This window comes from Limanda limanda, chromosome 17 (genome assembly GCF_963576545.1).
Source record: "Limanda limanda chromosome 17, fLimLim1.1, whole genome shotgun sequence".
Taxonomy (NCBI): Eukaryota; Metazoa; Chordata; class Actinopteri; order Pleuronectiformes; family Pleuronectidae; genus Limanda; species Limanda limanda.
Genome location: NC_083652.1, coordinates 9,791,384 through 9,805,644, shown reverse-complemented (window position 1 = coordinate 9,805,644; position 14,261 = coordinate 9,791,384). Strand labels below are relative to the sequence as shown.

At 41.9% G+C, this 14,261-nt stretch overlaps 2 protein-coding genes across 4 annotated transcripts; one reads left to right on the top strand and one right to left on the bottom strand.

Moving 5' to 3' along the window:
* Window positions 1-1,109: 1,109 nt before the first annotated feature.
* Window positions 1,110-6,009, top strand: ramp2 (receptor (G protein-coupled) activity modifying protein 2). 3 transcript variants are annotated; one of them, XM_061090488.1, is made up of 6 exons: window positions 1,110-1,205; window positions 2,008-2,070; window positions 2,177-2,203; window positions 4,005-4,037; window positions 4,213-4,390; window positions 4,495-6,009. In XM_061090488.1, the coding sequence occupies exons 1-6, from the start codon at window positions 1,142-1,144 to the stop codon at window positions 4,742-4,744; spliced, it is 615 nt and encodes a 204-aa protein (XP_060946471.1). In that variant the 5' UTR covers window positions 1,110-1,141; the 3' UTR covers window positions 4,745-6,009. The 3 variants fall into 3 exon arrangements, with proteins under 3 accessions (XP_060946471.1, XP_060946470.1, XP_060946472.1); XM_061090487.1 differs by having other exon boundaries at window positions 2,005-2,070; XM_061090489.1 differs by lacking the exons at window positions 1,110-1,205; window positions 2,008-2,070; window positions 2,177-2,203 and adding an exon at window positions 3,529-3,809.
* A 7,404-nt stretch (window positions 6,010-13,413) lies between these two features.
* apnl (actinoporin-like protein) lies at window positions 13,414-14,069 on the bottom strand. The gene is made up of 2 exons (XM_061089369.1): window positions 13,966-14,069; window positions 13,414-13,867 (listed from the first exon to the last, which is right to left on the bottom strand). The coding sequence occupies exons 1-2, from the start codon at window positions 14,067-14,069 to the stop codon at window positions 13,414-13,416; spliced, it is 558 nt and encodes a 185-aa protein (XP_060945352.1).
* Between the last annotated feature and the right edge of the window lie 192 nt (window positions 14,070-14,261).

The following is a 14,261-nucleotide window of genomic DNA, read 5'->3' as shown; positions in this document are numbered from 1 at the left end:
TGAATAATGGGATAGGTTGGCGTTTCTCGGCAATTGAAAAAGCCTTCGGAATGGGACAGCCAAGTTGAGCTGCTGTGACACAATCGTTCCTCAAATACAGCCTCCAAAAGGTTTACGCCTTTGAATTGAGACACAGCTATAGTCTCCTAATGCTCTTAAAAAAATCAATGTCAGCTAAATGTTTCAATTCCTATGTGTGGGACCTTCAAATTGAATCAGTCCGATCAAAAAAGAGCAGCCTGCTTTATCACAAATAAGGTTTACTGTGGGCCCCAAGTCACCTGGCGTCGTCCCAAGCCCCGGCAGCTGAGAGCTCTCGCCATTCAGTGGCGTGGACGAGCGCATCAACACGGGTGAAGATCCCTGCTGCGTCTCATTACCACAGAAGCTCAGTGTTCTGTCAGACGCAGATGTGGGGGATGCTCGTCATCATCAACGATGGTGTAACAGCAAAGAACAACATATTCCTGACTCACCACCGCCACTGATGCACCATAAATCTTATGCTCTCCAACAACAACAAAAAAACAGAAGTCACGATCTGGAACACGTACTTTCCAGTGATGTCAAATTAAATGGGAACCAATAAACATCAGAGTTGCAGGTCTTGGAAAATACTAGTGCGTGTGTGAAGAAGTCAGAGTGTCATCATCAGAGCTCAAGATGTAGAAGTGAAATACTAACACTGTGGAGCACAACTTTAAAACGTCATTCAGAGTTATATAACATTGATTTTTGCTGTTTATATGAATTACTAATTTCTGGGATGATAGTAGTATCAAATGGGTTTTGGGGATTTATGATTAACGATCATACATCTCACCCTGTGAGTCGGGCACTAGAGAGAGAGAGAGAGAGAGAGAGAGAGAGAGACAGAGAGAGAGATGCGGGGGGTCTACCCAAATCCTCACTTTGTGATTGGAAGCAGAGGGAGGGATGAGTGAAGGAAATAGATAAAGACAGAGAGAGAGAGAGATGGTGGTGCACCAATGGACGACAGTAGTGACTGCCCTATTCTGTTGTGTAAATCCACCCTTCCTGGGAAATGAGAGCTTCCTGTTGCTTTATAGAGTCTTCCTGCGAAAAGGTTGAGATATGTAATCCCTACGCACCAGTGAGGACGCACAGAGCACTGTCAGGCATGATGACAGCCACCAGCCTCTCGCCCATGTTCTCTGGCTGGTTTCTGGCTCTTCTCTTCTGGGGTAAGTCGAGGATCCAGCATGATAGAAGCTACAGTATAACTTCTTTTCTTGCCCTCTGTCTCACCTCTCAGGACGAATGCTTTGGGGACTTTCAGTGGTATTGTGTGGCTTTTAAGAAAGGAGCTTAGCTTGTATCATGATTAAGGTTTATACATTTATACCAAACTGTCATGTAATGAGTGTGATCATGCCGTGACAACATGTTATAGATGTTGAAAATGTTATCATCAGTATTGGCCAGGCTATAACAATTTTCATTATCATTGCTTGTATTTATTAAATAAGATATACATGTATTATTCATGTAAGAAGGACATGGATGGTATATTTCAATAACCTTTGTGTTGTATATATATATATTTCCTTCAAGCAGAAGCACACAAAGGGAGGATACAGTGACCTGTTTGCTTCACAGTTTTCTCAACAGGCTATTTCCTTTACTTTAAACTACACGATATATTGTGTGCGCTGGAATATTTTTACATTAAAGTAGCAACACATCATTTTGTTGAATTTTGTCGAATACAACGACAATGAAGAGTTTCTACTCTGTTCTATTCTATTATATACCTTCTTTCTTTCACAGTTTAAATATACTGGATTATATTTGTACAGAATATGTTTGTATGTACTGGATTATTCTTAAATATATTGGATAATAACTCTATCTACCTCTACGTACCAAATGTTTTTCCATATACTGCATTACATTTGTATGTGCTGGTTACTGGATTGCAGCATTTCGTACTTTCCATCATTATTTCAATGTTCTGTTTTCCCATTGTTTTATATGTTACAGCAGAATGCACGACAGTGGATTGTCTGGTAGATGAACACTTAGTTGCACAATCTGCAACAACAATAGGTATGTTGAAGAAATATATAAATACATATATATACATATATATATTTATATTAATCACATGCATTAAAATGAATTTGTTGACTAACCCAATGCCATTTCTTAACAGGGTATCACTCAGTAGAGATGACTGCCAGTAAGTTTAAAACCTTTTTCTATTTCACGTTATTGTAAACGGTCGACAACATGTCTGTGTGTCTGTATATATATATATTCAATGTATATTTCAAACAGGGATTAAGTGTTTGAGTCCAGTGGGGGGTTGTTTGGGTCAGTTCCTTACATCCATTTTCTTGGACTGGAACAGACACACGGAGAAAGCAGAATTCTGAGATGCTGTTTTCTGCCAAGATCCCCTTGTGTGTATTATCTTGAGAATCCAAGAAAAACTCCTGGGGAGGTCTCTACCAGCGTGGGGGTCAGCAACAGCAGATAAAAGGTCCATAATGGTTTGGGGTTAAAGGTTAACTGAAACCTCATTATGAGCGGCCCCCACCTGGCTCAACTTCCTGAATTTCTTCGTCATTCACCCCATGCAACGTCTGTGATCAACGCATGAACTCAGAGTTGTGAAACAACTGGAACTTTGGAGCAGCGCCCCTTTCGCTGTTCCTCATCCTGTGCCTTCCCTTTTTTTTTTCTCCTTTCCCCTGACTGTCCCCCCTCCTTCCCCTGCCAACTCCCCCCAAACTCTGAGCTCCTCCTCTGCTGAAAAGACACATTTCCTGATGTCATTACTAAATCAAAATGCTGCTCGGCTAACAGATGTTGTGAGAGGCCCAACATGTGGATCCAGTGAAATAAATGAACGAGCTGGTCGTGAGAAAACACGAGCCGTGCATTTCATTTATCATTCAATCAATGAAGCCATCTCTCTCTCTCTCTCTCTCTCTCTCTCTCTCTCTCTCTCTCTCTCTCTCTCTCTCTCTCTCTCTCTCTCTCTCTCTCTCTCTCACTGCTCTTTTTAAGTTGTGAGTGGTGACAGTGAGAAACTGCCTCGTAGATATAACACACTGGTGCTTGCGACAGAAAAGAACAAACACTTGCAGCAGCTATGGTGGGAATATCTTCTTTTAAACTGCCCGTCATCTGTGTCTCACAACTTGTTCCAGGTTGGGTCATATTAACCTAAATATGAAATCCCCGCCTGTCTGCACAGCACACCCTGCAGCGTCATGATTACATCCACCCCAAAACGCTAAAGCCCTAAATGTTTACTTATGTTTCCTATTTGGCAGAGGCAGCCCAAAAGGCAAATAAATCACATGCTGTGAGCTGGCCAGGCCGTCGACTGTGAGAAACTGAGACTAAAAAGCAGAACAAGAGTTAAAGAGTAAGGGTTTTCAGATGTGAGTCCAGCCCAGCTTGGGTGTGCTCCCTTTTATTTGGGAGAATGGAGGAGACAATCTTTGTTGCCTCCACCCCTTTAAAAGGGAAGAAAGTCCTAAAGCAACGCGTGTTGGAGAGGGGAAGCACTGCTGCCAAGGCGCAGGGCCGTCAGACAGATCTTCGAAGAACATCTGGTAACCGCGGGTAACACTGTTTGGACATCTGGTAACCGAAGGTTACACTGCGTCTCTTCCATCCTGCCGGGTTTCCTGTTATGCCTCGCTGTACACAGACTAAGACGTGTAGGTTTATTATACATGGTCATCAGCTGGGGGAATCGCACCTTGATTCGTTTTCTTCTGACATGAATGGAGCACTTGGTTTCATTGGGGTTTTCCTCTCCTTTCTCTCCGGTGAGTGTGTGGTCTCCCTCTCTACAGCTGCAAAATGCCTGCTTCAGCACAGACATGTGAAAGAGACTCATAGCTCATGATAAGGAATTTTTGTGTGGAAACTTAATAGACTGAACTAGAATGCTTCCACATGATAGCCTGTACAGTTTACTGTAAATGTTTTTAATCCAAAAATCTGACTTTTCTCCCTCTCAGACACCACTTACGGAGAGGCTACCGTGCCATTTGGTAGGTGACATGACCTTTTAACCACAGATAGCCACGCAAACTTGTATGTCATCCTGTGTACGTCCAAATTTCAGAATTCAATGCAGATCTTCTTTGTGTGCAATGCATCTTTATTGTCATTTTATAATCTGTTTATGTTGCTTTATCTTTCTTTTTGTAAACTATGTCATTGCAGCTTGTGGGAATGATACTCACCGTTGCCCGGAAATATGCAGCTTCTGTAGTGATATGTACGGCGCTCCAACAATGGATTGCCTGTCAACCCTGATGGGCCATTTATGTCTCAACACTTTTGAGAGTTCAATGGCGTCACTGAACAGCACTGACTGGTGCAGTTGGGGTAACGTGAGCGGGTGAGCAGTGAGTTCAGTGTCTGCAGTTTTTGACATTTGAGATAAATACATTTTTACTAAATTTCTGAACCCCCTTCTATATTCGCCCTGTCTCCACGCTGCAGTTTATACAGTAACCTAAGCCACTGCACAGAGGAGATGTCTGACTGTCTCATGATCCCGTGGCCCAACCCGCTGGTGGAAGAGACCTTTGTGGACATTCACTCCAGGTTCTTCCAGGATTGTCCAGAAGAGGAGTTGACCGACCCACCACCAGTCGTCGTCTTGGCCCTGGTGATAACTCCCATCTGCCTGATCCCGGTCATGGTCGTCCTTGTGGTGTTCAAAACTAAGAATGGCGATGGCAGCTACTGAGGATCTCAAGTCTTGGTTCACAGTCACCGGGAAAATCACGATTTTGGACCTATGCTCTGTCTATTCTTCCAACTGGAGGACTGCTTGTTCACACGCAGGCTGCTGCCGCCCTTTAATCTCACCGGTGAGCTTTCAGAGGAGTGACTGTTTCTGACAAGTTTACCTGCACTTCACTTCTCAGAGGAATTCTGAAACATCAGCAGCAGAGAAAACCGATCAATAGACACTTCTGACCCAGAGTTCATAATGTCATATTCTGTGGCTGATCAGCGACAAACTCCCTGGTGTTAACAGACGCTAACTGTGACAAAATCCTTTGTTATTATTAATTCATGTACTGTATCTCATTAACAATTTTAAGGAAGAGAGACTGTGACAAAAGATTTGTTTTCAGCCACCGACTGGAAATCGGAACACTGATGGTTTTGGTTACTTCCAAACTGGATGCACATGTTCGGAAAACGGCTCTATTTGAAATGGAGAACACAATTTTCTGGTTTATGATGACAAAAGCTCTAGAGCTTGCAAAAATATATACTTGTTGACAGTCTGACACCATTTGTCTTGGTAAAAGACAAGATTCTGAAATGATGACTTATTGCTGAACTCGTGAACTTAACTCTGCTTTGAGCCACTAATTAGACGACGTATTATTCAAACCAAGGCTGATCTGGGTACAGGTATGCGTTCGTTGTTTGATATATGCAAATGGTCATCTACGTGTACACAGGGAGAAGAGGAAAAGGAGTATAGTGTGATGTATGGATGTGGTTATGTGAGTCAGAGCATATGGTTTGGGGGTCAGAGGTTACAGATGGGACACCATGAATGGGTACGCCCAGAGAGGGAGAACTTTTTCCTGGTATTGTCTATATATAGTATTGAATCTTTAAGCACTTTCACTGTGACAATCCTCACGATCTTATGTTGATGAGCTGAACGAAGTGTATCTAACGTCTCAAACTAGTGCTGACAAAGGGACATATTTAGTCTGTCTGTGCAGCATAGTGATAAACACTGAGTGATGACAAGAAGATAAGCGTGCTATCTTTTGCTTGAATCTTGATACCCGTGGGTATGTGTTGTTATGACGACAAAGCCATTGTAAGCGCTTTCAGATTTGGAACCAAATGTGTATTTATATACTGTGTTATTTTTCTGCTATTGTCAGGACTTACCATGCTGTGAGAACACACCCTGCCTGCTCTCACACCATGTACTGTATGTACTTTTAATATTTTATACAATTAAATCTACAGTTGGAATGTTGGCTCTACTTTGACTCCCTTCTTTGGTTAGCTGTTTATTTGTTTCACGTTCACAGAGATGTGACATCTCTCAAGCAAAAGGGCCTTTAAACCTTTGTCAGTATTTGATTACACACCATCATTTCCCCTCAGTGCAGTGCAGATGGCATTGCTTTGTGCTGCAGGTAGAGTTTCACTGTATCTCCAGTAAGCTGCATGGGCTGGATTAACGTGCAAGTGCGTAGCACAGCGCATTGCATAGTCTCCACAGACATGCAATGAGGGAAGCGGTGACAGCAGTCATGTATCACACCCTCATCTGGCACACACAACTCTGCAGGGTGGGCCTATGTTTGTGTGTGTGTGTGTGTGTGTGTGTGTGTGTGTGTGTGTGTGTGTGTGTGTGTGTGTGTGTGTGTGTGTGTGTGTGTGTGTGTATGTGTGTGTGTGTGTATGTGTGCGTGTGTCTGGCAGGGCTGGGTGGGAAAGTGTGTTTGGTGACCTTCCTCCCCTCTGGATGTCGGGCCATCCTCATCCCCACCCCCGTCTGATCTCATCCTGCTCTGTGTTGCTCCTCACTACTGCAACACGCCAGAAACATTACAGACAGTTAAATGCAATATGTGATTGTGAAAGCCATATTAATCATATTTTATCAGTCTTGTTTCATCAGTTGTTGCACTGAACCATATGTGCGCATGATCAGTATAGGAGACCAATACTCAGGGTCCACATTCAAATGGAGTTGCCACAAACCAAACCAGGCCAGTAAACTATGCCCTCTAGTGGTTGCAAGTGGTAAGGTATCAAACTACTTAATGATTCAGCAATATTGCTTGCCAGCATTTACCAAAGTGCAGGGGCGGATACTCAGGATAACATGTAATGAGTTTTATGGAGACAGATTTACAAATAATAAGTGACACTAATAAACCATTTTGTATGTGCAAGTAGATTATGGTTACATTATCAATGATTAAATGACTAAGCATCTTTAAATTATGGCAACTTTAAGATTAGGCCTTCAATTCCTGGTAGTATCTTTATCACTTAGACTTCAAAATCATGCAACACAACAAGATCTATGTTGTGCAAACCGAGAGCAGCCAATGCCCTTCACAAAGACCTCCACCTTAAATCTGAATCTGGGATAAAGATAAATGTAAATTACTACTTGTTAACTGTTTTCTAAATTAGTCTTACTTTTTATTCTTCCAGTGACATCATCATAAAACCAATGTGACCTGCAGATCCTGTTTTTACAAACATTTCATTTTTATGTGCACAAGCTTAGTCTATAGAAAGACTATTCTGTGCATTCAGCATTATTGGGCATGGAGGAACATAAAGCTGCAACAAAGTGAATGGAGAAAAGTAAATGGGCGCAGTGGCTCAGGAGGTCGGAACAGGATTCTCCATTGTGGCTTTAATTAAGCTGACTTTGCAAAAAAAATGTTTATGGCACAGCTGTAGACATATGAATATATATTTATAAAACTGAGGACAAAGACCGCTGCACAGACACTGTACTGATCTCACTCGCATGCCTCAGCTGTGTCTCCAGCTGCAGGGTGGTGGGTGGGTGGGTTTCTCGACTCTGTGACCTCTGGGTCTTCGAACCGTGGGAGCTGATTTCTGTCTCGTCCCAGAGATCTGGCAGAGGTGGTGGAAGGGCGTCAGGTGAGGGCGTCTGTACATCAACTGTTGTTCTACTTGGCAGCAGTTGCTGACGGAGACTTTTGGCGTTGTCGCTGTCTGATAGTGTCAGCATCACTGCTTCAGGTGAAGGAGTATTGGGCAGCATCAGCGACACCACATCCACCTCCACAGCTGCAAGAGAGAAAGTCAACTTCCTGGAGCAGTCTGTGCCAAGTTATCGTTGAGTTTTTTAGCATCTCATTTGATTTATGGGATGTTTCAATTTTCATGATGCTTCAATAGTTTACTGGAGCATGTGCGTTCTAAAGTTTGCCAAACTTGATAAAGAATTAAAAGATCGCGCCCACTCAAAGCAAGTCATTCATTGTGACATGAGTAATTACTTTGTAGTGCGAGATCTCAGCAGCTGGCCCTACTGCGTCAGAGCTGACCCTTCAGCTGGATGACACCATGATGGCAGCAGACGACTTTACATACAAGTAGGTTCGACATCAACACTGCTACTCAGTCGCTCGGAGTAAATTCAAATGAACAACCGTGTTCTAATGCATATGGACATATGAGTGGCAAGAAGGAGATACACTCACCAGTTGTCCAGCAGGGATGGGAAAGGAGCAAAGCCAGCAACAACCTGTGAAGGTCAATCATCCGTTTGATGAAGATAATGGTGAATTTATTTCTGGAACAAATCTACAGATGCAACTGCAAGGGTAAATATTTTCCACCTCAGAAATAACCAGAGAGAGTTGGGGTTAACAGAATCAGAAAATGGACATGAATAACGAGTTTTAAACCACATCCAAGTTTGCTGAGGAGGCAGCTCTGAGTTATTATGTAAAAGACGCTATTGGCGACAACACAAAAAAACGGCAAAAACATCAGCATCTGTTTATGATTTATATCGTTGCAAAGCTAGATTAGAAGAAAATTGAGGAGTAGGCTACTTGCTTGTTATTCCAGATCAGGAATCTGTGTCAACTGACAAATAAAAGAAGGAGCAGATGTTGGTCTCCTGGTTTATCTCAGACAGAGAAGCCAAAGCAGAAATGAGTAAATAAACAGTGGATGTGCAGATGTTCACTTCATCACTGAATACATGAAGGGCCACATGTAGACACACAAAACTCTCTTGTGCAATGTTGGGTTTAGGTTAGAAATCAACAAATCCTCACGATTCATTTATTAAACCTGGAATAACATAATGTTCTGCCACTTGGGGGCAGCAGAAACAAGCAGTAGGTACAACACCGACATGTTATCGCCTTTAATACGTTAATAAACAGCTGCTGAATTACACACCTGGAAGACAGACACTGAGCATTAGTACTTTCTATTTAGATTTTTGGTCTCTACTCACTAGATTATAAAGTTTCACTAATTGCTCCACTATGTTAAATATAGTCACTGAGCCAGTCTGCAGGTTGTTGCTTTTCCCTTTGACCTTCTTTTCTTTTACTGAAAACAGACAAAACTGATGCAGGGAGAGGGAACATTAAAGTCACAGGAAAAAAAGAACGTGTGTAAAGTTGTTAAAAAGCTCCACAGACCGAGAGGAACTGCATCGCTTTAAATGACATTTCACTCACAGTAGTATATGTGATCCATTATTAACATAAAAATATAAAAAAACAGTTGATCTATTGTTACATTGTAGTTTATTCCTATGAGTTAACATTATATGTAATTTCTGTAAACCTCAATATAAACCAATATTTAAACGAGAATAAATAGAAAAACACAAAAAGAATTGTATAGATTGTCCTAAATTAAAATTTTGAAGCTGAATATTTACAACAGCATATTGCTGCTAAAGAAACACTGTGGCAGCTCGGTTTCTTTTAATGATGTCAAGAGTTACTGTAGAGAACAGTTTGTGTTCCCTCCCTCGAGATATCGGTATTGTTGCATGATACACATCTGTGTCACTGTGCATGCTGAGAAGTTTCAAAATAACAAACTAACAGGATGAGACAGTTTCCAAAGCCTGCCAGGAGTAACATGACCTCGGGCCCTCGCATCTCATCTGAAGGACGAGAGTGATGAAATGCGATCCACAGAAAAGCTGACAAACCAAACAAACAATGCAACTCCGGCCTAGCTTGATAATAATATATCAGATTTTACTGTTTTACCCTCTCGTAGAGTCGCCCCTGGGGGAGGCTGAGTGAGATTGAGGCCTGTGACTGAGCTCAGATGACGGGTCTGCAGGCGCTTGTTGCCAGGCTGACACACATCAGAGCAGAGGGAGTGAACCGGACCCAGCTGGATGTCAAGACATGTTTGAAACCAGGAATAACAGAGGAGCACGGGGTGAGCACCAGTAATACCACTTGCCTGCCCATTATAAAGGACTTTTCACCTTAAAAAACATTGATAAAAAACACATATTTCACGTTATATACACAGTTATAGCTTGAGAGTTTTGAAAATATTTTGAACCAGGTTTTAAAAAATAGCTTTTTTCAAGGTTTTCCTAGTCAGAGTAGTCAATTGTTAGGAACCCTGTGTGGGTACTAGAAGTGGCCTCTAGATGGCAGTCCATGAGAGCACATTCTATCATTGAAGGCCCTTCAAACTGCAGCTTCTAAGTGCACTTCTATTCACTTTGAGGGAGAAGAAGAATCTATTATTTTCCCATTTGCAGCTGTGGTCACAGGTATGCAGCGGCTTACGCTGTTTAAAGAGCTGCGGTTCTCAGGTCACCGAAATGTACCCGTCTAATTCTTCTGTTTGGTTACTCCCGGTTTGAGTCAATACACCACCCAGTTCTTTTGCACTGATAAATTCATTTCGAAGCAAACCCAAAGACAGAAATTCAAACAACCTTGAGAGCTCAACCCTGTTATACAAATATATTTGATATATGATCTGACTCTCAGCAGCTTTGTGACAATTGGCACAGGACTTCTGAGAATGTGAGAAAAATTAAAACGTTTATTTATTTTTCTTTGGCACAGATGGTGATGATAAGCAGAGACAAAAAAATAACCAACTTCAGGTAGAAAAAGAGAGAAGATGGAGGTTCATGTTTTATTTCTCACTGTATATTTCTCTGGTGCAAAAGACAGAGAATAGTGTACATGCACAATTCAAAAAAGCTATATGAGGTTGAAAGAGTTTCTTGTTCTCAACTGAGGTTTTTTCATTTTTTTCCCTCTGAGATTCTTCTTCCAGAACAATCATTTCCTCTCACTCACCTCTGCTCATCTCCCTGCAGTGAGTTGAACCGGAGCCTCGCTGTTGTTTTTGCACGATCACCTGATTTCTGTCTCATGAAAAGATGAGGCCAGCCCGCATGGTGCACCTGCACTTAGGATTTCAGACAGAAGCCTTTACCAAGAGACACAGATAGATTCACTCCTCTTTAGTGATGAATAGCTTCCGTTTCAATCCACATGATGCTGAGCTGCTTATGTTTATCTACACAGGGAAAATACATTTTTCAAATATCCCTTTGTTTCCTGTTTAAGGCGTCTAATCCCACACTGGTCTCCAGAAATGTTTTTTTCAAACCCAAATACAAATCACATAATGAACAAAGGCATTTATTTGCTATAAAATATCCATATCTGCAGGTGCAGGTGCGAGTGTACACTTAGAGATGCTCATCACAAAAGCATCCAAACACACATACTGTACATACCAATGAAGGCATACAGTCAACAATATAATGCTCAATATGAAAGAAGACTGCAGGTAAACACAGAGGAGAAGCTCAAAGGGAAATGTGAAAGAAAATGTGCGGGAACTCATCCGGTTTCCGACAAACAAGTTTCTGCTTAGTGTCTCCATCTGTTTATAGGGACAGTGTTTCATTTCTCCAATACCCCCTTCCACAATGCTTCAGAGATTGAGCCTAAACAGGCCTAGTTTATTCCTCTATATTATGTATGGCTTTTATGCAAATGCAATGGTGACAGTGAGCGAAACCCTTTTGATCTCGGCTTTCTTTGTGGCTGCAACAGTAAACGCTGCAAAAGCATCACGAATCTAATGGGAAAACAGAATCAGGAATGCAGCGTTGAGATTGTAAATAGGATCCAGGAACCAGATAAGTTTGCCTAAGGCGGAAATGAGAAACCGGTATTCTGCCTCTTGCCTCACATCCCCACATTGTTTCCAGAGGTTAATGATTGTATCCACGGAGAATTGGTTGAGCCATTACGGCGAAACAAGTGCTTTGATGATGAGATGACACATCAAGATTGTCATTTCTGCCCAATTAAAGAATAATGCAGCGTTAAGTGAGCGAGTTGCTGAGCAGTCGTTATAACAGGGTCCTCACCCAAATCCATGCCTGTCTCATTCACCACTGCCTCATACTCCCAGCTAAGATCATGAAAAAAAAACCAGTGTATCTGATCATTTTATCCTCGAGTTTACTGGTTCATAAAAACCAACCGGTGATTGCATTGCGAGCAATAACTGAGGAGTTTTTACTGTTCCCTCTTGTTCTGTCAGGAGGCAATAAAAACCCTCTTTATCTCCAAAATCTGGGTAAAAACACTGATGCACTGAGTCTGTTAAAAGAGATTAAATTACACAAAGTCACATTTAACCAAGAATTAACTCGCTTTTAACTTTTAAGTGTTTGTCGAGGCCTTATTTAGGATTATTGAGCAGGGATGGCGGGACTGCAAATATTTATAGTTTCTGAAAACTAACCCAAAATATTAGTGTTATGAATCCAATGGCAACAATTATATTAAATATTTTAGATGGATTGTGGATCTTAAAACAAATTTAACTAGAAGGGCCCTCAGTGGAGTGCATTCCTCCGTCAAGGCCCAACAGTCCCCTTTTGAGACCACATTTAAATTATGATCTGCATCAAATAACACACACTCATAAATATCAGTATTCTTCATACGCCTGATTTTACCCATTAAGATCCTTAATTTAAATTAAGTACAAAATAAAAAATCATGGATCTGCCTCCTGTTCTAGATTTGCATAAAATTGTAATGAGTTCCTTCTTGGGTCATGCCCCGCCCCTCCACCAAATTTCATAAATAGCAGTTGTTTTTGTGTAATCCTGCTAAACTACATAAACAAAAGCAGATAAAAACATAACTTCCTTTAAATTACTTAGTGGATGTGAAAAAACAAGGTTAGATTCATATAATATTTTGATGTAAAGCGACTGGTGTAGTGATGACGGATGTACTTTAATGTTGAGCAACACGAGGAAGGGTGTGTCTCCCTAAGCTGCTTTCACACAGCTCCTATACGGAGGGGGAAAAAAACAGCTATCCAAATCTCAGTTTAACTCCAAAGTACAAAAATAATCATATTTCCATTCAACATTATTAATATATATTTATTTATTTTGAAACACTCCTCTAAACTCAATCAACAGACTCTCAAACACAAACGGATTCAGCAAAAAAAAAGGTTTACTTTATTCCTGTGATGACAGTGTCAAGGTAAATACAGACAAGCTCTCAGTGTGTTTTATTAAGCTGCCCTCATCCTCCACTGACTCATCCTTTCATTTCCATTTCTAAAGATGCCGTTTTGAACTGGGATGCTATTGAAACAGACAGAGGCTTCGGCTATAAAAGGGGGATATTGCATCCAGGATTTATAAACAAATTAAACTCTGATCCTAAGCAGATTTACTGAGAGGTAATACCCAGGTATACAGACACATGTCAGCAATAATACATCTGTTGAATCATGCATATTGACTGCATTGGAAAAAGGGTGGATTGATGACTTCTGCTGCTGGGAAACATGTTAGCACAGGTTGGGGAGGGGTCTCTAATATGCATGTTGACCAGGGTTAGGGGTGAAAAGCTTATCCCACACCTCCACCTTCATGATGGAATTACCAAGGGGACACATGGTGGCCTTGATATCTAGATAGTCGCCCACGTGGTTGATCCCTGACCCATTGGCTGCCTCCCTGACAAACCCATGTTGCTTTTTGTCGTAGTACATTTCTTTGTACAAATCCTTATCGCAGTTACGACCCTTCTTGTAGATGCCCACTGCAAACCAGTTCTTGTACAGGTTGTAGTCCCACGGAACGGCGAACATGATGGCCAGCGTCTCGATGTAGTCGTTCTTTGACCGCTCGAAAAGGTCGTAGGTCATCACGCCGACGCAGCCGGTCGCTTTGCCGCCTGACTTGGTGAAAGTGCAAACCTCGGTCTTGAGAGGGCGCACTGTGGGCTGAGGTGGGTTGTAAGTCTCCCCGTTCTCCAGGTACACCCTGTAGAAAAAGACGCACAGGCATTAAGAATCGCCGTCTACCTTTCATTTTGTACGCATCTGTTAAATACATGATTTCAAACAGGGTCTGGTTTTTACTTGGGGTTGAGGAGGCAGTAGTTGTTGGTGACATTTGAGATTTCAATGACAGTACTTCTCCTGCTGCTCACGTCGGCTGCCACGGCTTCAGCTGACTCCGACATGTTGCAAAGGCTGTGAGATCCGCTTGTAAAACAAAGGCAGTTAAGGTGTCAACCGGCAGAATCAAACAGCTGTGAGGGGCACTTCTCGAACACACTTGGCACAGTACAAAATATCCGTCCTGACCTGTGCTCTGCTCGCAATCTGTACTGGCATTATGTTGACCTTCAAACAGACTGGCACTGAGTGTGAAT

Bases quoted from the DNA above. Each gene is read 5' to 3' on its own strand.
- ramp2 (XM_061090487.1), top strand. From the start codon at position 1,142: ATGATGACAGCCACCAGCCTCTCGCCCATGTTCTCTGGCTGGTTTCTG. The intron at 1,206-2,004 runs GTAAGTCGAGGA...TATATGTTACAG, and splicing joins TCTGGCTCTTCTCTTCTGGG to CAGAATGCACGACAGTGGAT. The intron at 2,204-4,004 runs GTAAGTTTAAAA...TCTCCCTCTCAG, and splicing joins CTCAGTAGAGATGACTGCCA to ACACCACTTACGGAGAGGCT.
- apnl (XM_061089369.1), bottom strand. From the start codon at position 14,069: ATGTCGGAGTCAGCTGAAGCCGTGGCAGCCGACGTGAGCAGCAGGAGA. The intron at 13,868-13,965 runs GTAAAAACCAGA...CTTTTTCTACAG, and splicing joins TACTGCCTCCTCAACCCCAA to GGTGTACCTGGAGAACGGGG.